The sequence below is a fragment of the Vigna unguiculata genome, chromosome 2 (assembly GCF_037176805.1).
Source record: "Vigna unguiculata cultivar grain cowpea cultivar isolate G323 ecotype 2 chromosome 2, ASM3717680v1, whole genome shotgun sequence".
NCBI classification, from domain to species: Eukaryota; Viridiplantae; Streptophyta; class Magnoliopsida; order Fabales; family Fabaceae; genus Vigna; species Vigna unguiculata.
Window position 1 is genome coordinate 20,501,896 of NC_140793.1, and position 27,524 is coordinate 20,529,419.

General features: G+C 26.0%; 1 protein-coding gene and 3 non-coding genes across 4 annotated transcripts; 1 reads left to right on the top strand and 3 right to left on the bottom strand.

Annotated features, from left to right (window-relative positions):
- Positions 1–10,645: 10,645 nt before the first annotated feature.
- TRNAL-UAG (transfer RNA leucine (anticodon UAG)) lies at positions 10,646–10,725 on the bottom strand. Its single transcript has one exon. It is a non-coding gene; the product is annotated as a tRNA-Leu (tRNA).
- A 139-nt stretch (positions 10,726–10,864) lies between these two features.
- On the bottom strand, positions 10,865–10,944 carry TRNAL-UAG (transfer RNA leucine (anticodon UAG)). Its single transcript has one exon. It is a non-coding gene; the product is annotated as a tRNA-Leu (tRNA).
- Positions 10,945–11,427: 483 nt separating this feature from the next.
- Positions 11,428–11,507, bottom strand: TRNAL-UAG (transfer RNA leucine (anticodon UAG)). Its single transcript has one exon. It is a non-coding gene; the product is annotated as a tRNA-Leu (tRNA).
- A 10,713-nt stretch (positions 11,508–22,220) lies between these two features.
- Positions 22,221–26,385, top strand: LOC114168944 (sodium/hydrogen exchanger (DUF1218)). Its single transcript, XM_028053933.2, has 3 exons — positions 22,221–22,468; positions 25,363–25,568; positions 25,814–26,385. Exons 1-3 carry the CDS (start codon positions 22,367–22,369, stop codon positions 26,079–26,081), a joined length of 576 nt encoding a protein of 191 aa, XP_027909734.1. The 5' UTR covers positions 22,221–22,366; the 3' UTR covers positions 26,082–26,385.
- Positions 26,386–27,524: the final 1,139 nt, after the last annotated feature.

Here is a 27,524-nt window from a genome sequence, read left to right on the forward strand (position 1 = left end):
TGGGGACTTTGTATATGTATGCCAAGAATGTGGAGCTTACATGTGGCTTTAAGAAAGAATTAAAAAATATCCAAACACTAGAAATCCAAAGTTTTTTCTTTGTAGTGGTAATGGAAATGTTCAACTCCCACTTTTAAAGGATCCTCCTAATATTCTTCAACATCTATTGTTTAACAAGAACTCAAGTCAAAGCAAGAATTTTCAAAAGAACATTTAGTTATATAACATGATTTTTCCTTTACATCACCAAGAGAAAAATTAGATAAATCCTTCAATAATGGAAAAGGGCCATCTACTTTTAGAATACAAGGTTAATCATATCATCTTACTGGTAGTTTGTTACCTATGTCTGGTAATGCTCCTAAATTTGCACAACTTTACATATATGACACAAAACATGAAATTCAAAATAGGCTTGGAGGTGCATGGTTATAAACTCAAAATCAATTTTTTAATTTCAATATTATATTACTCATTCACTTTATAAAACTGTACACTAATGATTTACTTTAATTTCATTTTCTTTAATATACAGGTTTGAAAATTCTCTTGATCCACACATTGTCGTCGATTTAAAAGACATGATTAATGAGCATAATGTTTTTCCTAAATCTTTTAGAATAGCAAAGGAAAGGTTTGATTTCTCTGCTAAAAATGATTTCATATTAAAATAGTGATATAGATATTCATCACTAAAAGGTATAAATATGTCACTAATAGTACTTTGGGACAAAATAAAAATTGTCACTAGTATTTATGTCACTATTATACTTGTGACAATAATTTTAAATGGTACTAAAACTAAATTTTATTGTGTCAAAAATAATTGTCACTAGTAATTTTATGTGATAGTGACAATAATGAAATATCACAAACATATAAGATAATAGTGACAAATTTATTATCATTATTATATTTTTTTACTAATAATAATAATAACAAATTATGACAAATATATAAAAGAGTAAAATTAATTAATTGTCACTATATTGCCAAATTTTATGTCATAATTAATTAATATTTATTATTGTTATTATTATTATTATAAATTATATAATAATTGCTACATAGCTATCATGTTGTAATGAATAGATAAATCACATTTAAAAGTTTGAAAATAAATAACAATTAAAAGAAATAAACATGAAATATAAATATAAATATCCATTACATCTAAAATTACAAAAACAAAAAATATATAGCTATATATCCAAAAATATACATATAAAATGATACCTAATTCTACTTTATACAATTAAATTAAATAAATATTTAAAAAATAACATATGACAACAACATCTTCGAGGATTTTGATCCTGCAAAATAAAAAGAAAAGAGTAAATCATTAGTATCTAATAAAAAATAATAGATAATATATTATAAATGTAAAAATATCCATTACATTTAAAATTACAAAAACTAAAATATATAAATATATATAAAAAATGTACATATAAAATTATACCTAATTTTACTTTATACAATTATATTAAATTAGTATTTAAAAAATAGCATATGACAACATCTTCAAAGATTTTGCACCTACAAAATAAAAAAAAATTAAGTCATTAGTATTTAGTAAAAAATAATCGACAATATATTATAAATGTAAAAATATAATCATTGATATTAAACAAATTATTCATATACCTTGCAAGTGTTTTGGTTTTGTTCTTATAGTACAAATCCTAAATGTTTAACTAATGGTACGTGCTTTTGAAATTTTTTCCCTCTACCCATATCTTTTAAATTGTCCTGCACAATATTAATATAAAATAGTTAACACTAAAAATATTTCATAATAATAAAATCAACTTTTATGAATATGATTAGATCAAACATAAAATAAATTTAATGATAAGATCAAACATAAAATAAATTTAATGATAATATGACATTCAACATGTTAATATATGTAACAAATCAATATCAATAACGATTTATGTCATTTTAGAAAAAAGATACCAATACATTAACATGTTTCAAGTTGTTCAGCCAATAGACTTGTTGTCTGTACAATTTAAAGTATTCTACCAATTAGATAAACATTTTTTTTTAAATTTTTTCTCCCATATACCTTCTACCTTCTTCAAATTATCCTGTGAAATATTAAGAAAAAAATTAACACGGTAAATATATCACATCGTCAAGATAAAATTGTTATGAATACAATTCAACCAAATAAAGTTTCAAATATAAAATAAATTCAATGAAATATAACAATAATAGTCATCCTTATAAAGTATTATACATCACTTAATTTTAATTGACTGCTACCTAATCTTAAAATATAATATAAATTATTTATTTGTTTAGTTTTGAATTGAGAATAATTGATACATCATATCTAACCATAACTAGGGATGGCAACGGGGCGGGGCGGGGACGGGTTTCGCTATCCCATACCCATCCCCGCATAAAAAATTCATCCCCATCCTCATACCCAAACCCAACGGGTATTAGACTTTTGTCCCATTCCCATCCCCACCGGGTAACGGGTATAATCTCGTACCCATACCCGTACCCATGTTCTAACTACTTCAATATTAATTTTTATAAAAGTAAAAAATTACGGTAAAGAAAACATAATATTATCAAATATTCAATATTAGGATGAAGATTGTTTCTTCCATATCAAATACTTTGAAATAAATTATAATTATCTACATTTTAGATTAGAATACCAAATAAAATTTTATGAGAACCAAAACATTTATTAAATTTGCAAACTACAACATTGATGAACTTAGTTGATAAAATTAAAAAATATTTCAAAAAAATATAAAAGGAAAATAAATATTCATATTAAAATATATTTTAAATGTTTGTTTACTTCAAATTTTTAAATTCTAATGAATCTCTTTTTTATACACTAATAAAAGTTATAATACATCACTTGATCAAAATGACACAAAGAACAAATAATAAACATAATAATAAAATTTTGACATAGATTTTATATCTTTTGAACTTCAATATATATTGGATAGTGACAAAAAAATATTCATAGCAATTACATTAAATTTTTATATTGTAGTAAATAAAAGTTATTTATACAATTAAAGTGAAAAAAATAGAGTATGATTAATAATGAGTTATAAAATAACAAATAATTAGATAGAATATATCAAAATATTATTCTACATGATGAAAATAAACAATAAATAAAAATATTAAAAAACTAACAAATATAAGTTTTAGAAATAATTTGTGAGACTATTGAAAGAAATCGCATAAAGAAAATCAAATGTATAATTAAGGTATGATAAGATGAAAAATACCTTAGAAAACTAATTATTAAATTATGTTCGAAGTGGTTAAAATTAAATAGAAATATCATTACTGACCAAAAAATTTGTCATTAAATTACAAATAAATTAGTAATTAAATTGGTCACTAAATCAAGTACTGATTTGATCATGGTTACTAATTTAATCATTGATTCAGACAATAAATCAACTACTACCACCAATGACAAAAAATAGTGACTGATATAGGTTACTGACTAAATTAGTCACTATTTCATGTTTTTCTTATAGTGAATTATCATATACTATTCCTAAATATCATTATATATATATATATATATATATATATATATATATATATATATATATATATATATAAAATTTTAACCACTTCAAACATAATTTAAAGTGAAAAAATTACAGTATGATTAATAATGAGTTATAAAATAAAAAATAATTAGATAGAATATATTGAAATATTATTCTACATGATAAAAATAAAAACAATAAATAAAAATATTAAAAAACGAACAAATGTGTGTTTTAGAAATAATTTGAGAGACTATCGAAAGAAATCGCACAAAGAAAATCAAATGTATAATTAAGGTATGATAAGATGAAAAATATCTTAGAGAACTAAGAAAACTTTTCAAATATCAACATATATACTCAATGGTCGAAAAATAACAAAATTTATTTTAATGAAAAAAAAAGTTCTTCAAATTAAACAAAAATTAATAATAATAATAATAATAAGTAAAGAATTTTTTTTCATATTACCTTAAATTGAGAGTATAAACATTCTCATGTGAAAGGAAAATATATAATAAATAAAAATATTAAATAATAGAAATATTCAAATGTGAGGCATAAATTTTTTTTAATTAACATACATCATTTTAACATAATTACATAAAGGTTATGATAAGATAAAAAATATATTGGAGATGCGAATGAGTTTCCTGACAAACCAAATAATTAAAAGAAATAAAAAATAGAACATATATATATATATATATATATATATATTAAAAGAAATAAAAAATAGAATATATATATAGGGTTACTTAATTAATTGTGAATATTTTAATAATTTAAACAAGAATGGAGATATGGCGGGGACGGGTATTATGGCGGGGATATGTACATCCCCATACCCATCCCCATACCCAACTGAAAAAGTCGGGGATTCCCCATACCCATACCCAGTCAATGTGGAGATTTCCCGTCAAAACGGGGACGGGTTCGGGCAATACCCACGGGGACGGGTTTATTTGCCATCTCTAACCATAACGTTAACAAATAGGATCAAAATAAATTAAAAAAAATAAAATTCATTGTTTACAAATTATAAGAAAAATTAAATATTATGTTGGACAAATTAGGAACAACATATGAAAAGCTTAACCTTCATGGAAGATTGTCTATGTTTAGTTAAAAAGTGTAACAAGATGGTTAATTGTTGTGGGATATTATGGGGTGATTATGATTATTTTTTATGTTTATGCTAAAATGCTTTAAATATTTTTCTAAGTGTTTCCATACCTATATGGATGCCTAATGTTTTAGTGTTTTCAATGGTATTTAGTTTTCCAATCCAAGACTATCCTTCAAACAAGAGTATAACTTTGTGTCGATGCTAGATAGTTTAGGTGGATTCAAGCATACTCAAATTTTACATGTAGAGGGAGTATTGTGTTTTCTTATCGATATTAAATTAAATTTTGAAACTGAAATAAAGTTGGTGCGAAATAAATTCTCCCTACCAAAATCAATGTGTTATTATTTCAAAAATGAAACAATTAAATTTTTACATTTTTTTCTAGAGTAAAGGTAGGTGAAAATTTTTAGGTTTAATTCCTAATTAGTACTCACATAATTATTACTATTGGAGTTTCATAGTAGAAAAAAGAAAAGTTACATATTTTCATAAATTAAAAGAACAATATTCTCAGAAGTCAAGCATAAATAAAGAGGAGATGAACAAATACCTTATTAAAAGATAATAAATTAAGAAAGAAAGAAAAAAGAAAGAGAGAAATTAATACCTTAGATAGATTAGTTCCTTTCACTTATGCAAAAAGATTTGATTAACATATAGTCGGTCATTAACAAGCATAATGATGATAAACAATATGTATGACAATAAGAAATGAATGGAGTTCCAAATTTTGAAAGATATATAAGGCCAACCTGTTTTGGGAGTGTGAAACAATGAGAGTGGAATGTCACTGGAGGTAGAGAGGAATGCAAATAGAAATGAGACTCTGGTGGAGATGGAATGTTGTGAAAGTGAAACCCTAGAATAGGAAACTGTTGGTATTACTCATGATCTGTATTTTATAAAAACGGGTAAATGATAATGTTAAAATGTTTATTTTCATATTAAAATAAAAATTAAGCAACTAATTTTATTATTAGAATTTTCTAGACGGTTGGATTTTATATATAATATCAAATTTAATATTTAAATAAACAAACTGTATAATTATATATTTTTCATTAATAACAACCTAATAAGTATAATTGTGTAATTGTATATTATAATAATAATAATAATAATAATAATAATGTTAATAAACAAATTTTCTCAATTTTTTAAAACAAATTTACCGTATAGCATGTATTAGAAATAATTATCAATCTTATTTTTTAAAATATAAAATTAAAGATAAAGTTTGATAAATATATATAAAGAAGATTTTTGTTAATATTATAGTAAGATTTTATCATTACTTATTTAAGATTTATTTTTTAATTTATTAAAAATATTATTTGGTGTATTTAATTTAAATTCATAATTTACTATATTTAAGATTTTATTTAGTATATTAAATAATTAGATGAGGTACTATTTAATTTTGATATGTTTTTAGATATATCTATAACCAAAAAGATATCACAAAAACCTTTATTTGTTATTCAAATAACTTGAATAGATACTTTGGGTATTTTCACTTAGGTCTACAAATAGACTTCATATATTCACTCAATTTTTTCACTTATTATAATACTCAACTAAATTTTTTCTTTAATTTTTTTTAGCTTAGAGATGACAACGAATAGGACACGGGTAGAACCTACTTGTTATCCATTGTGTTTGAAAAATCTATTTTGTTATTTGTCTCGTTACCTATCGAGTATTTGTGAAAAAAATACCTTGTGAATATTTTTTGTATACGTGTTATGGTATACTTGTGGATATTTTAATAGAATAAAGGAGGAAACTTTTAGAAAGTAATATAAAATATGCTCTTGCGGAACTGAAGTCTATCTTGTAAAGTCTTCTAACATTTCAAGTGTCAAAATTTCAAAGGGTCCACGTCCTTGAACTCTAGAAGTACTCGTCCTCGAATGTCACAAAGGAGGGGAATGTGTCTAAAAGACACTTTGATGTCAAAGTCATTCAAATGTGTTCGAGAGTAAATGCTAATGAATACGTAATCAATGTACTTCGTAAACCGTGCTTTTTATACCACTGTTCATGGGTCTTGCTTGGTTGAACTTTGGTCTAAGTCACTACTTACCTCATAATTGGATTAGTGCAATTAACCTTGAGTTTAGTTATTCTGAATGACAGTGGACTCATCTCAGTCTGTTAGTGTGGGTTATGTACATACCGCCCTAGAATACCGACTATGACCATATACAATACAAACTATATTATTTTAGTGTCTTTTACAAATATTATTGAATTAAGTTACTTTAGTGAAAAAAATAAATAAATATTGTTCCGTCTATATCCAATAAAATATATTGGATTTATAATTCAAATTCATTTAACTAGATTAATTATATATTATTTTTTAAATTGATTTAAATCTAGATTGAATCTTTTTATCAATTAGATAAAATCCAATAAGATCGATCTAATGTATTAAAAAAATGTCTTTAGCACTTTAAATTTTAAATGTGGAATTTAAATTTAAAGTAAATAGGTTTTTTATTAGTATCATAATAAAAATATAAATGCATACAAAAGTAGATAACTTAATACCTTAGCAAACAAAAACTTTAATAGTAAAGTGGTAGAAAAGGAGTAACATGAACAAAAGGACCTTAAGTTCAAATCTAGGATAAAACAAATTTATTAAAAAAAATCAACAATTACTAATAATAAAATAATAATAATATATTATATGATCATAAATATTTTATAAAATTTCAACAAATTTTTTATTAATTACATTCTTTTAAAAGAAAAAAAAAAGTTCATTATATCACATTATGTTAACAAGTAACTATTTGTTACAAGTATATTTTATCATTTTGCAAGGAAATTTTTGTGACAAATAAAAAAAATAATCAAAAATAATATATAAATAGTGAAAAAAATGTGTATATATTACTATTAATTACGTTATATCAAAAGTAAATAATTTAATTCCTTTTAACAATTATAATATCACAACAATTAAAAATTAATATTATATTATTATTAATTTATAGACAATTACTTTGTTAATTATACTCTTAGCAAAGGAAAAGTAATTCTATCACATAATATTTTATATTAATGAACAATTATTTGTGACATCATATATATTTTGTCATTTTTAACGATTTTTTAAATAAATTAAAAAATAATTGTAAATAATATATAAATAGTGATAAAATTAATATTTATCACAACTAATTACATTTTTCAAAAAAAGATAAATATTGAATTATTTAATATATTTAAACTCAAATCTATAATAATAAATATTTAATATATTTTATCACAAATAAATATATAATATTCAAAAAAAATATTATTACACAAATACTTTAGTTTTATAATAATCAATAATTTATTATTAGTAATAAATAAACATTATCTTATAAATATTTAATATATGTTATGTTAATTACAAATTTTTATAAAAAATGAAACATATTTTTAAAATATATTTATGACATTTTTTTTAATTTTTGTAATATAATTATTGTGACATTTTTTTAGTTTTGTCACTATTATAATAGTAATTGTGACAAATAAAAAGTTAGTCACAAATAAAGTATATATAGTGATAAAATTTATATTTATCACTGCATTTGTCATAAAAACTTATATTTGTTGTAGTGTATCTCATAGAAAAACATATAGGAGAATTTATATCTTACCCATTGTGTTTAAGGAGCTGCATTTATAGTTGGAGATGTTGACAACCCATTAAATAGAGATATTATCCTTGAGAGATAGTGTGGTAAACTCCAAAGAATAAATGAACTATATGCAGGTTATTTAGGCTTACAATATCCACTTCTCTTTTTGTACGGTGAGGATGGATATAGACATAATGTACAACACAAAGATAAACAACTTTCACAACAAAGAAAGAGAAATAGGGTAACAATAAGAGAGTTTATTTGTTTCAGATTGCAAACTAGAAGTGGTGAAGCAAAAACATTATTGAGCTCACAAAGGCTTTTTCAAGAATTTATTGTTGATGGGTGTAACATGATGGAGTCAAAAAGATTGTGCTATATCAAGACTCACCAAAAGCAATTGAGAGTTGAAAAATATTCTACTTTGAACTCTTTTCATGGTCAAAATCAATCTCAACCATCAAATATTGGAAAACGAGTCATCTTACCTTATACTTTTGATGGAAGTAGAAGATATATGGATCAATTGTATTTTGATGGCATGGCAATGTGTAGTTATGTGGGATTTCCGGACTTATTTTTTACTTTTACATGTAATCCACAATGGCCAGAAATACAAAGGGTTTTAAGACCAATGAATCTAAATACCCAAGTTAGGCTTGATGAACTGCTAACTAACTTTAAGTTGAATGAAATTTTTGGAAAAGTGCTTGTATGTAAGTTAATTTTGCCTCATTATTAAATTTCCTATTATAACTAGCTTCATTGAAACTTCATTATTTGAACTTAAATGCCTTAACCAATTAACATTCGTTTTTTACAAATATATACACTATTGAATTCCAGAAAAGGGTTTTGCCTAATGCTCACATACTTTTATTCTTACATCCTTCAAGCAAGTATCCTAGCCTTGAAGATATCAATAAAATCATCTCAACAGAGATACTAGACCAGCAAAAGGATCAATTATTATATAAATGTGTTAAGAATCATATGATGCATGGGCCATATGGATTAACTAATAGGGCTTCACCATGCATGAAAAATGGTTGATGTTCTAATTTTTTTTCCAAAAACATTTCAAGTAACAAATTCTTGATCAAGATGGATATCCTTTGTATAGGAGAAGAAATGATGAAAATATCATAGACAAAAATGGTACATTTCTTGATAACCGTTTTGTTGTCCCTTATAATGCAAAGTTATTACTAAAGTATAGAGCACATATTAATGTTGAATGGTGCAACCAAAACACGTCAATAAAATACTTATTTAAGTATATTAACAAGGGATATGACAGGATAATAACTATTTTTGTTTCCTCAGAAGTAGAAGGTGACTTAAAAATTTAAAACATTGATGAGGTAAAGCATTATCTGGATTGTAGATATGTTTCTCCATGTGAAGCCTGTTGGAGAATTTTGTTCTTTTACAATTCATGGAAGGACACCAACAGTTGAAAGACTATATTTTCATCTACCAAATGAGCAATCTGTGTTTTTTAATGATGAAAAGGATATGGATTCATTGCTTTCTAAGCCAAGTGAAAAGGAATCAATGTTTACATCATGGATGCAAACAAATGAAATCTACAGTGAAGGTAAAATTCTTACATATACAGAGTTTGTGACAAAGCTTGTCTATTTTTCTAAGAATAGATGTTGGCAACCAAGGAAACAAGGCTACACTATTGGAAGACTAAATTGGGTCCCACTAAGTGTTGGTGAACTGTTTTACTTAAGAATGATATTGGATGCAGTTAAAGGACCATGTAGCTACAAAGAAATCAGAACTGTTTCTGGAAGTGAATATCTTTCCTTTCAAGAAGCTTGCTTTGCAATGGGATTTCTTCATGCTGATACAAAGTACATTGAAGCTATCAAACAAGCTAGCAAGTGGGGATCAGGTTACTACCTTAAAAAATTATTTGTCACAATGTTGATTTCTAATAGTATTAATAAACATGAGAATGTTTGGGAATACGTGGCCTTGCTTAGTGGATGATATTTTACACTACCAAAGAAGATTAACAAGAAATCAAGGTACACACCTTTTCAATAATTTAATAAATCTTACTTTAATGTTGCAAATTGCTTAACTATTCTAACTTGGGATTAGAATGTTAATCTTATTGATAAATCTAAATCTCGAATGCCACTACCAAAAGATGTTGTGAGAACATGCAATTGTTCAGTATACATATCTCTCGCTAGGCATTGAAGACGGAGAATAACAATATCGCTCTAGTTTAGGGTAGAGGTTTAGTTATAAAATAATAAATCATAGATGAAAAAATAAGTAAATTTTGACAACTGTGGGATTTGAACCCACGCCCTTTCGGACCAGAGCCTAAATCTGGCGCCTTAGACCACTCAGCCAAACTATCACATGTTTCTATTAATCACTAATTTCATTGATCTTATTCATGCTGTCTACATATTCAAACAAAATTGAGTATAGTTTAGGGTAGAGGTTTAGTTATAAAATAATAAATCATAGATTAAAAAAATAAGTAACTTAAATGTTGACAGCTATGGGATTTGAACCCACGCCCTTTCGGACCAGAGCCTAAATCTGGCGCCTTAGACCACTCGGCCAAACTGTCACATGTTTTTATTAGTCACTAGTTTCATTGATCTTATTTATGCAATTGTGACAATTTCTCCATAATTCCTTTAAAGACATCTAGCTGGGCTTTAGGTTTAGTTATAAAATAATAAATCATAGATGACAAAAATAAGTAACATAAATTTTGATAGTTGTGGGATTTAAACCCATGCCCTTTCAAACCAAAACCTAAATCTAATGCCTTAAACCACTCAACCAATCTATCTCATATTTTTATTAATCACTAATTTAATTGATCTTGTTCATGCAATTGTTGAGTCTACATATCCAAACGTAGTAAACTATCACATATGAACAATTGTTGAGTCTACATATCCAAACATAGTAAACTATCACATATTTCTATTAATCACTAATTTCATATTGATCTTATTCATGCAATTGTTCAGTCTACAAATCCAAACATAGTTGAAAATTTTAAAAATTAGTGCCTAATTTAGGAAAATAAAGTAACAAATTTTGACAGTTGTGGGATTTGAACTCACGCCCTTTCAGACCAGAGCCTAAATTTGGCGCCTTAGACCACTCGGCCAAACTGTCATATATTTTAATTAATCACTAATTTTGTTGATCTTACTTATGCAATTGTTCGGTCTACATATCCAAACATTATTGAGAATTTTAAAAATTAGAAGTTTTAGAGTCTAGAGCTATATTGACATCAAATATTGAAACTATTGATAAGATTAATGATTACATTTTTTCCTTAATTTCTGGTGATGAGAATGAGCACTTAAACTCTGACCTAGTTGAAAGGTCTGATATAGTTCATAACACTCCACTAGAAACAATTACTGATCTTCCAAATCATAACATCAAATTAAAGAGTGAAACTCCAATTATGTTATTGAGGAATCTAGATCAATCAGAAGGACTTTGTAATTGAGGAATCTAGATCAATTAGAAGGAATTTGTAATGGAACTAGACTAATAGTCACAAGGCTTGCAAATCATGTTATTGAAACAAAAATCATTTTAGGGAAGAATATTGGAAATTTAATTTACATCCATGAATGTTATTGTCTCCATCCCAATCACCTTGCCTTTCAAACTTATCTGATGACTAAAGTTTTATCCTATTAATACTCATAATACTTTTTCTTAGTTGTATGTTTATACTTAATATATTTTTCAAATGTGTTTTAGATAGTTAGTGACATCCTTCTATTCACAAATAACTATTTATTGTATCAATAATTTTTATTTTCATATACATCTTCAGGATTGATATAGGAGATAACTTTTTTGAGAGAAGATCCAAGTTCAATATTTTGTAAATTTAGTTAAAACTTCTACTTATATACTAATCATGTGGTATTTTATTAATATGTAATTGCTTATACAAATTATTTTTAAGAGTAACTTTTAGCTTTTAAGAAATTTTCTTAAAATATATGTACTTATTATTATTTACACTTGTGCATACACACGGGTTTTTTTTATTTTCTTATATTTAAAAAGATAACATAATTGATATTATATTTATTATTTATAGAAAAATGTGTAACTATTTTAATTATCTCATAAAAATATGATATTATATTTTTATAAATTTGATAATAATATGATTAATAATATTTATAGTTTATGGTCATTGTAATAGAAATATTTAAATAAAATAAAAATTTAAAATTATTAATATTTTTAAAATCCTTTACATGTTTAAAATATTTATGAATGAAAATTATTTATTTTGCCTATTTAAATATTTTTGATATTATAATTATGTTAACTTTTCAACAAATATAAATTCATAGAAAACTTTCTAAAAGAATATAAATTTTCTGTGAATTTAAACTTTGTATGAAATAAAATTAAATAATAAATAATTTTTCAGTAGGTTTCGTAAGAAAATCCTGCGAATAAAATAAAATAAAAATCAATTGAAAATTTAGTATTTTCCTGTCAAATTTTAAAATATATTTAACATGTTTTTTTTGCTAATTTAAATTTGTAAAAACATTTGCAACAAATATAAAATTTTTATGTGAAATTTTCTAAAAATTTAAATCAGCAAGAAAAAATCTTATAACAACTAAATTACAAAAATTCCTTTTCAAGAAATTTCTGTAAAAAAAAAAGAAACAAATTTAAAGGTAATTCATAACTTTATAATAGTGAATAACACCGTTTATAAGATTTCCAAACGGTTGTAACGAAAAAAAGGAAAATAATTGGTTTCGAAAATTATTTTTTGATAATATTTTTTACAACTTTGACAAAGTTTTTATGAATAGAATTAAATATAATTAAATAGATTAATTTTTTATTTTTTAACCAATAGGAAGTAATAAAGTAGTACATTTTTTTTTTACCTAAATAGGTAGTTTGTTAAAGTTTGTTAATTTTTTTTTCAAACTATCATTTTCCAATTGGTTTACATTGCATGATAATAATAATAATAATGAATTTATGTTTAAAATATATATTAATGAGAATATTAATAGTAGTGTTAATGTTAACAACAATAATTTATAACTATATAAAGAGATACATCAATAACAAAATAAATAAAAAATTCAAGTAATTGAAATATGATCACAGAGTATATAAAAGTAAAATGTATGTCTAACTATAATAATAATAATAATAATACAATATTATCCCATAATGATAAAATTAATAATAACAACAATACAACAACTACATATATGAGAGATACACATCTTTGGTGTCTTTTTTTGTTTTTACAATTTTATCCACTTAATTATTATTTTTTAAATTTAAATATTATTCATAATAAAAAAATATTTTTCAGTTTTATTATTTTACTAATTTTAGTAACTACCAAAAAAATAAAAAGTACAAGTAATTGAAACATGATTCTGTGATAAATAAAAGTAAAATGTTTGTCTAATTATAACAATAACTAGTAGTCTGACCCGTACATAAGGTTGCATTTTTTTTTTATTTTGTATATTTAAATAATAAAGTAGTTAAAATATTACGTAATAAAATATCATGAAGATTAGGTTATATTATTGTAAATGTTATTAATAAAGTAATGAAGTAGTAAAAATCTAAGCGATGCGATAATGATTTCAGTTTTAAATATAATACATATGGTGCAGTTAATTGATTTTACGAGATAATTATAATAGTTTATGACCTATGCATATATACACTTTTTTTTTATTTCAAATCTTTTAAGAATAATAATATAATTATTATTATAATTATTTAACCATTAAAAACACTAATAATAATATTAATATAAATTATAAATCATAAATTTTGTAAAAGAGTACTCTATAATTATATATAAAGATATATATCAACAACAAAATAAATAAAAGGACAAATAAATCAAATATTATCTCGTAGTAAATAAAATAAAGATGGGTGTCTAACTATAATAATAATAATAATAGTACAATTATAGTAATATCCATAGTGATAAAAATAGTAATAAGACAACAACTACATAAATAATATAAAGAGATACACATTTTTGTGTCCTCCTCCTTTTATTTTTACAATTTTATCTTCTTAACTATTATTTGTTAAATTTAAATAATTATTCATAATAAACAATTATTTGTCAGTTTTATTATTTTACTAATTTTAGTAACTATTTTTTGAATTCAAATAATTACACATATATAGAGATAAAATGAACAACAAAACAAATAAAAAGTGCAAATAATTTAGTATAACAATGTTTTTTATAATTAAAAAAACACTTATAATAATAACACCATCATCAAAGTAATAATAAAAAAATTATAATGATACCAATAATAATTAACTAATGATAATAATAATAATAATAATAATATTTATGCTATAAATATTATAATAGACATTCGCTTAAGTCCGCATATTGATCTTAGGAGTTTGATGCAAATTTTATTGGGATGTGAACTTATAAAGTTTTATGAGTCATATTACAATATAGAATATTATGGGTCATATAATTACAATATCAAATATTATGATTGTTGGAAATTCGTAGGGGTTGTGAAAATATAAGAGATATGAGATATAAGAGATATATTACAAGACGAATTTGTTATTTTATGTTATTCATATGAATGAATTAAAAGATTCTCCTTAGTTATCATCGGATTAATTGATTTAAGCTAAGGGTGTGTTCTTCACCCTTCGTCGCATCTTACACAATGGTCAATCCACAACCACATGTGAACAAATTGAAAATAATTGTCACATGACTTTATGTAATCTTTCCTGAAAATAAAGTCACAAAGTCGATGATCCGAGAATTTTCCCTTTCCAAATGCGATTTATGTGGGATGCGAACTTAAATGAGTGCGGACTTAAGCGAATGTTTACTGTAATGTCAATACTAATACTAAGGCTAATATTAAGATAATAATCTATAATTATATATAAAGATATACATCAACAACAAAACATATAAAAATGACAAATAATTCAAATATGATTCCATAGTAGATTAAATTAAAATTTGTGTCTAACTATAATAATAATAATAATAATAATAATAATAATAATAATAATAATAATACCATTATAATAATATCTCCTAGTGATAAAAATAATAATAATACAACAACTACATATATAAAGAGATATACATTTTTTATGTCTCTTTTGTTTTTACAATTTTATTTTCTTAATTATTATTTTTTAAATTTAAATAATTATTCATAATAAAAAAATAGTTGTTACTTTTATCATTTTACTAATTTTAGTAACTATATTTTTAATTTAAATAATCACACACATAAAGAGATACAATGAACAAATAACAAATAAAAAATGCAAGTAATTGAGATATGATTCCATAGTAAATAAATGTAAAATGTGTGTCTAACTATAATAATAATAATAATAATAACAATAATAGTTAATAATAATAATAACACTAAAATAATATCTCGTACAAATAAAAAAATAATAATAATCCAACTTCATTTATAAAGAAATAAATATCTTTGATGTCCTTTTTTGTTTTTTTAATTTTATCCCCTTAATTATTATATTTTAAATTTAAATAATTTTTTAATTTTTATTATTTTACTAATTTTAGTAACTATTTTTTTGAATTGAAATAATTGTTCAAATGTAAGGATAAATGAACAACAAAACAAATAAAAATGAGAAGTAATTGAAACATGATTCCTACATAATAAGTAAAATGTATATCTAACCATAATAATAATAAAAAAAATAATAATAAATATTATAATAATTATAGTTCTTATTAATAATAATAACAATAGTAGTAATATAATAATAATTATAGTTGGTAATAATAATTATAGTTGGTAATAATAATGATCATAATAATTATTGTTTGTAAAATAATTATAGTTAATAATAATACTAATAATAATAATTAAAATTATAGTTAGAGCTGATAATAATATTAATAATTATAGTCATAAATGATAATAATAATAATAATAATATAAAAATAAAATAATAAATATCATGAAAATTGGGTTATATCGATGTAAATGTTATTATTAAAGTAATAAAGTCGTAAATTCAGTTTTAAATATAATAAATAAAATTGATATAATATAGTATAGTCAATTGATTTTACGAAATAATTATAATAGTCTATGATTCATGCATGTACGCACGATGTTTTTATTTTTTATTTTCATTTCAAATCTTTTTAAAATAATAATATAATTGTTATTATATTGATTTAACCATTAAACATATTAATAATAATATTAATATAAATTGTAAATTGTAAAATTTTTAAAAAGATTAAAAATCTATTTAACAAAAATATTTAGTATAATAAAGATTTTTTATAATTATAAAAGCACTTATACTAATAACACCAACTATAAATAGTAATAATAATAATAATAATAAAATTAATAATGATACCAATCATAACAAACTAATGATAATAATAATGTTTATACTACAAATACTAATGTCAATGTTAATATTAATACTAATGTTAACGATAATAATGATAATTTATAATTATATATAAAAATATATATCAGTAGCCAAACAAATAAAAAAGATAAGTAATTCAAATATGATCTAGTAGTTAATAAAATTAAAATGTGTGTCTAACTATAATAATAATAATAATAATAATAATAATAATAATAATAATAATACCATTATAATATCCCATAGTGCTAATACTAATAATAATAATTATTATTATTATAACAATAATAATAATAATCTATACCAATACATAAGCTATAATATCCCATTGTTATTTCAGTTTTACTCTCAATTATTAATTTAATCGTTATTCTTTTTTTTTTCTCTTTAACAATTAATTTAAAAATTTCTTTTCTATACATATTTTATTTTTTTAATTTTAACAATTATGTATTCTTTATTGATTTTAACTCAAATTTCTATGAAAATTAAAAAATGCGAACACACAAGCACGGTAACGCCTATGTTTTCGCTAGTAATCTATAACAATATATAAAGAGGATTCCCTCTTTTGTGTCCACATTTCAAAATATCAAATTTACCCTTTAAATATAATAATTTATTAAATTTTTAAAAATTGCCCGTTACTATTACAAGCTTTTTATAAAATCGTCTATCTCTGCTTCTTCTCTTCTTCTTTATTTATCAATGGTTATTCTTTCATCTGTTCTGATATATTTCACTTTATTTTTAATAAATATAATTTTATTTTATATATTAACTTAATAACATTACAATATTATCACCTACTAATATAATATCACGCATATTTAAAAAATGCATACACACAAGCGCTTGTGTTTACACTAGTAGTAATAATAATAATAATAATAATTATTATTATTATTATAATAGAACAACTAAATATATAAAGAGATAGACAATTTTTGTGTCTTTTTTTGTTTTTACAATTTTATCCTCCTAATTATTATTTTTTAAATTTAAATAATTATTCATAATAAAAAATTATTTGTCAGTTTTATCATTTTACTTTTTTTAGTAACTATTTTTTTAATTCAAATAATTTCACATATATAGAGATAAAATGAACAACAAAACAAATAAAAAGTGCAAGTAATTGAGATATAATCCCGTAGTAAATGAAAGTAAAATGTATGTTTAACTATAATAATAACAATAATATATTATTATAATAATATCGCGTAGTGATGATGATGATAATAATAATAATAATAATATAACTACATATATACAGAGATGGTTAAAATACTCCATTGGTCCACGTTTTTGTTCAAAAATCTCAATTAGGTCCTAATTTTTTTTTTAGTCTCAATTAGGTTCATATTTTTGAAAATGTGTAACAATTAGGTCCATTCCGTTAGTATGGTGGTAACAGTGTTAAGGATGTGCCACGTGTTAGCTCCTCATCTTTTTTGAATTTTTTTGAATTTTTTTTAAATTATTCATGTCACATGTCAAGTTAGGTGATGTAACATCCCTGGCTACCCCTCCTCGGGCCCCAGAGGCTGTCAGGTTACTACAGCCCAATGCACCCCAACCCATCATTGGGCTGTAGTAACCTGACAGCCTCTGGGGCCCGAGGAGGGATAGTCAGGGATGTTACAGGTGCACGTGTCAAGTCATTGTTTGAATCTCAATTTGGTCCATATATTTATTATTTTGATTACATTTCAGTCCATTTATTTTAAAATTTTAAATATATTTAAATAAGTTAAAATAAATATTTAAAAAAAATGAACTGAAATATAATCAAAATAACAAATATATGAACCAAATTGAGATTCAGACAATGACTTGACACGTGTCACCTTACCGACTTGACACGTAGCACAATATTGACGTGACACATGGCATGAATAAATTTCAAAAAAAAAAATCAAAAAAATGAGGAGCTGACACGTGGCACATCCTTAACACTGTTACCACCATACTAACGGAATGAACCTAATTGTTATGCATTTTAAAAAATATGGACATAATTGAGACTAAAAAAAATCTTAGGACCTAATTGAGATTTTTGAACAAAAACGTGAACCAATGAAGTATTTTAACCTAAAGAGATAAACATCTTTGGTGTCCTTTTTTATTTTTTCAATTTTATATCCTCTTAATTATTATATTTTAAATTTAAATAATTATTTATAATACAAAAATATTTTTCAATTTTTTTATTTTACTAATTTTAGTAACTATTTTTTTGAATTGAAATAATTATTCAAATGTAAAGATAAATGAACAACAAAATAAATAAAAAGGACAAATAATTTAAATATGATTTCTAAAGGAGTAAAGATAATCAAATGTGTGACCTAAAAATTATTTGATCAAATGAAATTGAGAAACACCTATTTAAATAAGTGGATAGGGTGAGCTAATAGTATAAAACATATATACAATTAAAATATATAAGCACACACATAAAAGGAACTCTCTCCTTTGACCTCAAGCCACATGGTCACTACCATGTTCTCCATGCTCTACATTTTTGGGTGAATACCTCAATAAGCTTTGCTGCCACACCTATAAGCCACAACTTGTAGAACACGTGCGGGAACCTGCTACAGACCACACTATGTAACGCCAGGTGGAGTTCCCAGTATGAAACATAGTTCATAACGTCCCAAGACTACCAAACTCGTTTGCTAGATACCAAGGAGGGCAATCTTTTGGACCTATCTGTACGAGCCACAACTCGCACACTCAATCAACAACACTCGCCAATCCGAGCCACAACTCAAGGATTCTTCGAGTTCATCTGCCATCCCGAGCCACAACTCAAGAGATGTCATTCCGAGCCACAACTCAAGGAATACCACGTGTTTTACCCTCTATCCTAAGCCACAACTCAAAGGATACGTTCTGAGCCACAACTCAAGAAACATACCAGTAAGTCGATCTTTAAGGTATCACCAAAGCCTTGTAGACCACGCACATAAAAAACAAACAGCCACTATGCACTTTATTATCGCCTGGTGGTGCTCCAGAGTCGCTAGGCGAAACACAGTTCCAGACCGCTTGGCGGTACACATTCGTTGCTAGGCACTAAGCGCCTCTACAACCACTACTCTTGCAAGTATCGCCTGGCGGGACGATCTTCATCGCCATGCATTGTATCAGTACTTTGACAGTACTGGTCTCATGAGTGAAAATGAATCTGATGAAGAAGATACATTATATTCTAGTAATTAAAATTTTCAATTTCAATTATTATATCATATCTAATTTTTCATTTTTTTTCTATGTGTAGGTGGATCGAATACAAATGAAACCACTGATCATTTGTAAAATTAATAAATATTTTGGTTATTATAAAATTTTAGTAATGTGTAATTGTTAAGTTTTTTAAATTTTCTCTAGCTGTTATTTGATACTTTAATTTGAGATTTATACTACTATAATATTTTTCTTAATATTTGACATCATGAAAAGAAAAAGAATATGTTATTTTAATATCGAATATTTGATAGTATCATGATTCCTTTGGTGTGATTTTTAAATTTTTTTATAAAAGTTATTTAATTGATATTTGGAACAGTAAAAGAATGGGTATGTGTATGGGTATAAGAATATATCCATTACCCAGTAGGAATGAGAATAAATCAAAAGTTGTATACATGATGGATTTGAGATGGAAATGATGATGAATTTTTATTATAGGGATGAAGATGAGATTATGATACTGGTACATTTAAAACAAAGAAGCTCATTTTGCTATCTAAACCCTCGAATCCCTCGAATCCATCTTCGTAACCAAATCGAGCCTAAAAATTGAAAGTATAATTACTGATTTGATACTCCAATTTTTTGGTTAAGTTCAATTTGGTCCCATACTTTTGGTTTGTTCAATTTAGTACCCCAATTATTTAAAAGGATTCAATTTGGTCATCTCCGTTAAGTTGAAGTTATCACTGTGTCCGTACAGGACACGTATCAAGCCGTTGAATTTTTAATTTTTTAAAATTTTTAATTTCTTTTTTCAAAAAATTTAAAAACTGCCACATGTTAGTTTATCATTGTGCCACGTGACAACTTACAATCATGACACATGACAGTGATAATAATTGTTTTCAATTTAGTCCTCTTGTTCAGTTTAGTACCCCAATTCTTTAAAAACGATCCAATTTTATTCTTACCAATTTGAGACCAAATTAGTAACTAAGTTTAATTATAACTTATATATACATGTTAAAATAATTGTTTTGAATTTATACATCAAATCACTACATCTAAATATTTAAATTATTTTATTTTTTACAAGTGTAAAAAATTTCAAGTGTAAAAAATTACAAAGGTAAAAAATGTAAAAAATAAAATAATGTAAGTATTTAGGTGAAATAATTTGATGTATATATTAAAAAAAGTTATTGTAACATTTATATATAAGTTGTAACTAAGTTTATTTACTAATTTGGTCTCAAATTGGAGAAGACAAAATTGGATTGTTTTAAGGGTTAAGTATGTTTTTAGTCCCTGAACTTTGACCCAAAATTGAAATTCGTTCCTAGCCGAAACTTTGATAAATTTTGGTCCTAAACTTTAAAAAATGAATGAATATAGTCCTTTTAACTCAATTTTGTTAACTTCTTTTTAGATTTTGAATGCATTTCTCAGTAAATATATAGTCGAGAATGTGTCAAACGGCATAAACAACTCCAATATTAACATGAAACGCATTCGACATGTTGAAAAAAAGTAATTGAGTTAAAAAGACTATATTCATTTATTTTTAAAGTTTAAGGACCATAATTTATCAAAGTTTCGATTTTTGACCAAAGTTCAGAGATTAAAAACATACTTAACCCTTGTTTTAAAGAATTGAGGTACTAAATTAAAAACAACTATTACCATTGTCATGTGTCATGATTATAAACTGTCACGTGATATGACGGTAAACTGACACATGACAGTTTATAAATTTTTACAAAAAAAAAAATTAAAAATTAAAAAAAAAATTAAAAAAAATTAAAAATTTTACAAACCAAATTAAATATTTTTTTAATAATTAAAATATTAAATTGAACGGAACTTAACCAAAACTACCAAATTAGTAATTATACTGTACTTACAATAAAACTGCACATTGTTTCTAACTGAGACGGGGAAGTCCAGTACAGAAATCAGAAAACAGCAATAAATAAAAATTTGCAAAACTGAAATTACTGTTGCCTTGAAAATGATAATACCACCGCGACCAGGCGCGTGGTTAAAACCGACATTCCTTGGCTATCTCATAAAGTGACACCCACTTCAATCATTCTTCTCTACCCTCTAAAAGGGACGTATGATACAATCTCTGTACTGGCGCGTGAGTCCAACATTCTCCATCTCTCTCCAGGAACTTTATTGAAGAAACAATCGCTTTACATTATTAGACCGCGAATCAGCAAAAGCATTCACTTTGTTCACACTTTTTTCACTGCACCTTCTCACTCACACTCTCTCTCAACTCAGGTACACACACAAACCCATTTTCCCAGAGAGAGTGAAGACCTTCGCTGCAGCTAGAGATGGCAGAGGGAAGAGGGTCCACTCTCGTCCACCTTTTGGTCGTTGTGTTGAGCTTGGTCGCGTTTGGCTTCGCCATTGCCGCCGAGAGGAGACGAAGCGTCGTAAGCCACTTTTTTTTTTTCTCATCCACACACTTTAATTTTATTTACATTGTTAAGGGTTTTTTTTTTTTTTTTTTTTGCTTTTGTTCGCTTTTAGTAGCCTACCTCCTCGTATGTTTAGTGTTTCCGCGCGAAGATAATTGGGTCGTATCTTCGCAATTTGACATAGATCTATGTTGAAATTTATGTCTGGGTTTTGTAGTTGCCTTCCCTTTTCCATAACCACTTATAAAGAATATGAAAACGATGAAATGAACTGAGCTTTAATGAATTGCGCTTATCTTGTTAATGAAACTAATACACTTACTCTCTCTCTCACGCGTTATTGTATACAAGAAAAAAATATATGAAAAATCTCTAAAATATTCTTGATTTAATTGAAGTTTTATTTTTAGTACTCCACTTTTATATTAAATTTCAATAGAGTAATTTAAATGATTGTTAATTAAATGTTAAGAACTATCTTTTTCTATTAATGTATTTTTTTCTTACATGAAAGAGTAACTTTTATAGATGGAAGTTCATTTAGATTACCAGAAAATTATTTTACCTCATTTTATTTTATTTTATTTTATTTCTGTAAGTCCTTAGATGGAAGCTTATTTTGGGCTTATTGAGTTTAGGGTTTAGGGGCCTTGTGGGTATGTATGTCTCTAAAACCCTGAAAATTTTGAAACTTAAGATAACACTAACATTAGCCTTTCTGTAATCAAATCTTCTGGAACCTGTTTTCCAACATTAAGTCACCAGAAGAGGGAAATAATGGTTTTATTTATTGTGTTACCGAAATAGTAAAATTGTTAAGAATTTGATTAGAAGGGATATAACCATTTGGTAACAATTAATTTATTTTCCTAAAACTTTTGTAATAGAAGAAATGCAGAGGATTTTGATCCATGTATATTTCTGTAAGGTGTACATTAATGAAACCCATTCTAAAATTTTAGGGATTTAATAAATTATTTAGTGAAAATGATCAAGCCAGTAGGACGTATTAACAATCTATTCAGGATGAATTCTTTAATAAAAAAAAAATATAAGTTTCTTGGCTAATGATTGTAATTTGTAAACTTAGAGAAAACCAAAATTTGCATTGTTATCTTTTGGTGTGCTTTAATACACACATAGTGAAGTTTGCATTACTTTGGTAACGAGAGAGAAGCTGGACCTTCTGTACGGTCAATTCAGTACACATTGTTCACTGTGTTAATAAAAGCATCAAGTAGAGACATCTTATTTTAACAAGACATTTACAATGAAGAGAAACGAAAGGTTATGTATGATATGTAATTAGTGGTGGGATAGACAGAGGAAAAGGAAGTACATTTTTATAAATTGTTGTACAATGAACACACTGGAGCATATTGTTTATTCATCATTTTTCAACTCAATGTTTCTCTCTTATACTTTCTTATACTTTAGAATAGTATTGGAGTCATTAAGATTCTATACTAGTTAAGTTTGTTGGGTCCTTTAGTTCCACACTCTAGATGTTATTCTTTGACAAGAAAGGGTATGTTGGAGATTCCTTATTTATTAGAGATATAACCAAATTATAGGTGGGTGCAAACCTTATCCTATTAAGTCGATTTTGTGAGGTTGAGTCAGACTTAAATTTCACTCTCTTAACGTCGGTTTCCTAAGTGCTTGGGTACTTATCATAACAGAACTAGATTTATGTGTTTCTCTAATGCATGATTGGATGTATTTTGATGTGAGAATCTCAGCATTGTTTCCTCAACCATTAATAATGCTCCAAATCTTGAGTAACTAGCTTTTGGTTCGTACAACCTCTGGAAAGATTTTACTGTCAGTATAATTCAGTTTAACAAGAATACGAACAAATGTTCTAGTTACTTTATTCATCATGTCACAATACTGGATATAAGCTTACTTATAGCTGTGTATTCAATAATAAGATGATTGGGAATTCTACAGCTTGTCCTATTCGATTGTTATTCAAATACTCTGCTGATAAGAATTATCTTTTCCCAATTACACCCACAACATGTAAAGGGTTCATTTGCTTTTTCTCTGCCCCTTGGCAAGTGGTACAACGCCAAAATAATTGTGTTGGGAATGATATGACATAAACTCTTTATATTGTCTGTTCTCAAGAGTTTCTTAAAGGAGCATACCTTATTTGTGTGACTGAGCTTGAGCCTGAGTCTGAATTGGATTGCATATAATTGATGAAAAAATTGCTTATCATGCATTTTTTCCAGCTTGATAGCCACATCTAAATGCCTTGACTTGAACATGTTATTTTCGTCTATAGTCTTATCTTAAAGATCCCTATCAAACATAGAGCCTTTTTTGTCATTGAAGAATTTTGTTTGTCAGTCGCTAGTTCTTCTTGGTATTTGGTTCAAATGACCTGATTTTTTAATTTTGGGAAGGACCTCTACCTAACCCCCATAATCAGTGCAACTGATCCTGAAAATCAACTCACTTTTAAATGCTTGCCGCAGTTCTTGTTGTGTCATTCATGCTTTTGTAAGCCATTTTTTGCCACTTCTCCTTCCATGTGAACAGGAAGGAAAATATATGACTGTTAAAGGAACTTGTTGATCTATTGGTTGGTGTTGACTGGTTATAAAAGAGCACCTTCGATGGGAAATAACATGTTAAACGATAAAATAACACTTTTATAGAGCATATCCAGCACTGTAATTCAGAGTCATGGTGAATTTATCACCCTACAATGCAACTTGCATAATGGAAAGTCTAGACATAGTTGTTGCTGCATTTACCTCTACCACCCTTCAGTTAAAGTTTTTGCAATCATTGTTTGCCTTAAATAAGTTGTACTACTGTATCTATTTTACTTTTAATATTCTTGTTAATTTGCATTGACAAGGCTGGCCCTTTTTTTCTTTGCTCTTACTTGTCAGGGAACCATGTTCAAAATTGAAAAAACAAATGAAACATATTGCAGCTACAGTTCAGATGTTGCGACTGGTTATGGAGTGGGTGCTTTCCTGTTTCTTCTTTCAGGTGAATCACTGTTAATGGGAGTGACAAAGTGCATGTGCTTTGGGAGGCCCTTAACACCTGGGGGAAATCGAGCGTGGTCCATTATATATTTTCTTTCTTCTTGGTATGAATTCTAAATTCTTATACAACAATTTCTATTTCGCATTATCAAAGAAGTGTAAGAATGATATATGTTTCAAATGTATGCTTCTGATATTCAACCAACTTAAAAATATCATTTTTCTCGTTACTCATATTAAGTTTCTGGTCCCAACAACTTACAATATACGACTCATTGAATAAAGACCACATAATTGTCATGGAAATGTAAGATCATTCATCGAGATCACTTTTTTTATGCATTCCCAGGATCACTTTTCTGGTGGCAGAAGCGTGTTTGATAGCAGGGGCAACCAAGAATGCCTATCATACCAAATACCGTGGAATGATTTATGCTCAGAACTTTTCCTGTGAAGCCTTGCGGAAAGGTGTTTTTGTTGCTGGCGCAGTTTTCATTGTTGCAACCATGATTCTGAACGTATACTACTACATGTACTTCACAAAGGCAACAACCACACCAGTTTCTCATAAGGCAAATCGGGTGAGCTCAACAGTTGGAATGGCAGGATATGCATGATAACAAATTTAGTCTTAATTTCAATGGATGTCTCGATGATTATCACTAAAACGGTGGTTTTCATTTGGTTTTTCCTAGCTAATCGGTGTTCATAATGTTCATGTGGATGTTACTTGTCAGAAGCAAGCTATATATATTATAGTTAGGTAAAGAGGGTCTCATCATGTTGTTGGTTTTCAGATAAACTTGATATTCAAAGTGTGTACAATGCTTTTGAGGCTATGTTTCCCTCTAAATGGAACTGGGATTTTTGAAAGCTTATTTAAAGATGAAGATGAGCTAGTTGGAGGCTTCATTTTTGTTACTCAAATTTTTTTAGGAAAGTTGTTCTTTCTTGAAAGAAAGAGTAATTACGATATATTTGTCATAATTTCTCTGCAATAGGGTATGAATACCATTATCCAACTAACTAATAGTTGGGCTTTAAGAAAGTTAAAAAGATAATGTTATTGTATCTTGGAAATGGTATAATCTATCATGGTTTACTTATTTTATCCTTTCTTTTGTATTTATTATTACTTATTATGCTAATTTATATAAAAAATCGTTTTTAAACTAAGTTAACTAATTGAGTTTTTCTATCAAGCAAAGATTCCAAATGTTATGATAATAATGATAGAATTTTAATACAATCAACAAAGCAAAAGGTAAAATAACATTATAAGTGGCATTGATCTTCATTTTTATGTCAACTTTAACATCGTATTTAATTTAATTAAAGAGGTATCACACAGAAATATAATGACGTGGTCTTGGAGTATAAACCTCATTTCATACAACATGGGTTATAGTCCTAGGGGAAAAGCCCAAATAAAAGAAGTTCAGTCCAGGTAGATTATGCAGCGGAATCACCCAAATCATGTTATGACTCGTAAACAATACATTTAGACTCAACTCATCCGCATACTGAAACCAATACTTTTGATGTTATTTGACGCACAATAATTTCTATATGTCTATTATGAATGTGAACTTCCTGGGATCGATAAACTTTTTGAATTTGATTAACCAAAGAAATACGACTTTGCGCTATAGTTAGCTCAACACTAATGAAGAATCCCCAAGGAATGCCAAGAATTCTTGTTATACGCCCATTCCAAGTATCCACTCTCTTTTCCAGGTTTATGGATATTGAATCAATCGAACGAACTTCCAATTCGGCTCACCCCCGAGCTAAGTGTTATAATGTCTCGATCCCCTGTAACATCCCGTCAGGATATTACGAATTTAATAAAATAAAATAAAAGAAGTAATTACATAACAATTAATAATACCTCATTTCCCAAAACACGGGAAATTTAAAACTTTATTAATTTAGCAATAAGTCCATAAATACAAAACTGCGAAAAACAAAGAAAAATATCCCATAATCATCACCTTTTCGTAGCTAAGCCTCACAAGCTCCACCTGCATCATCACTTGCTCACGTGTACCGCGTACACG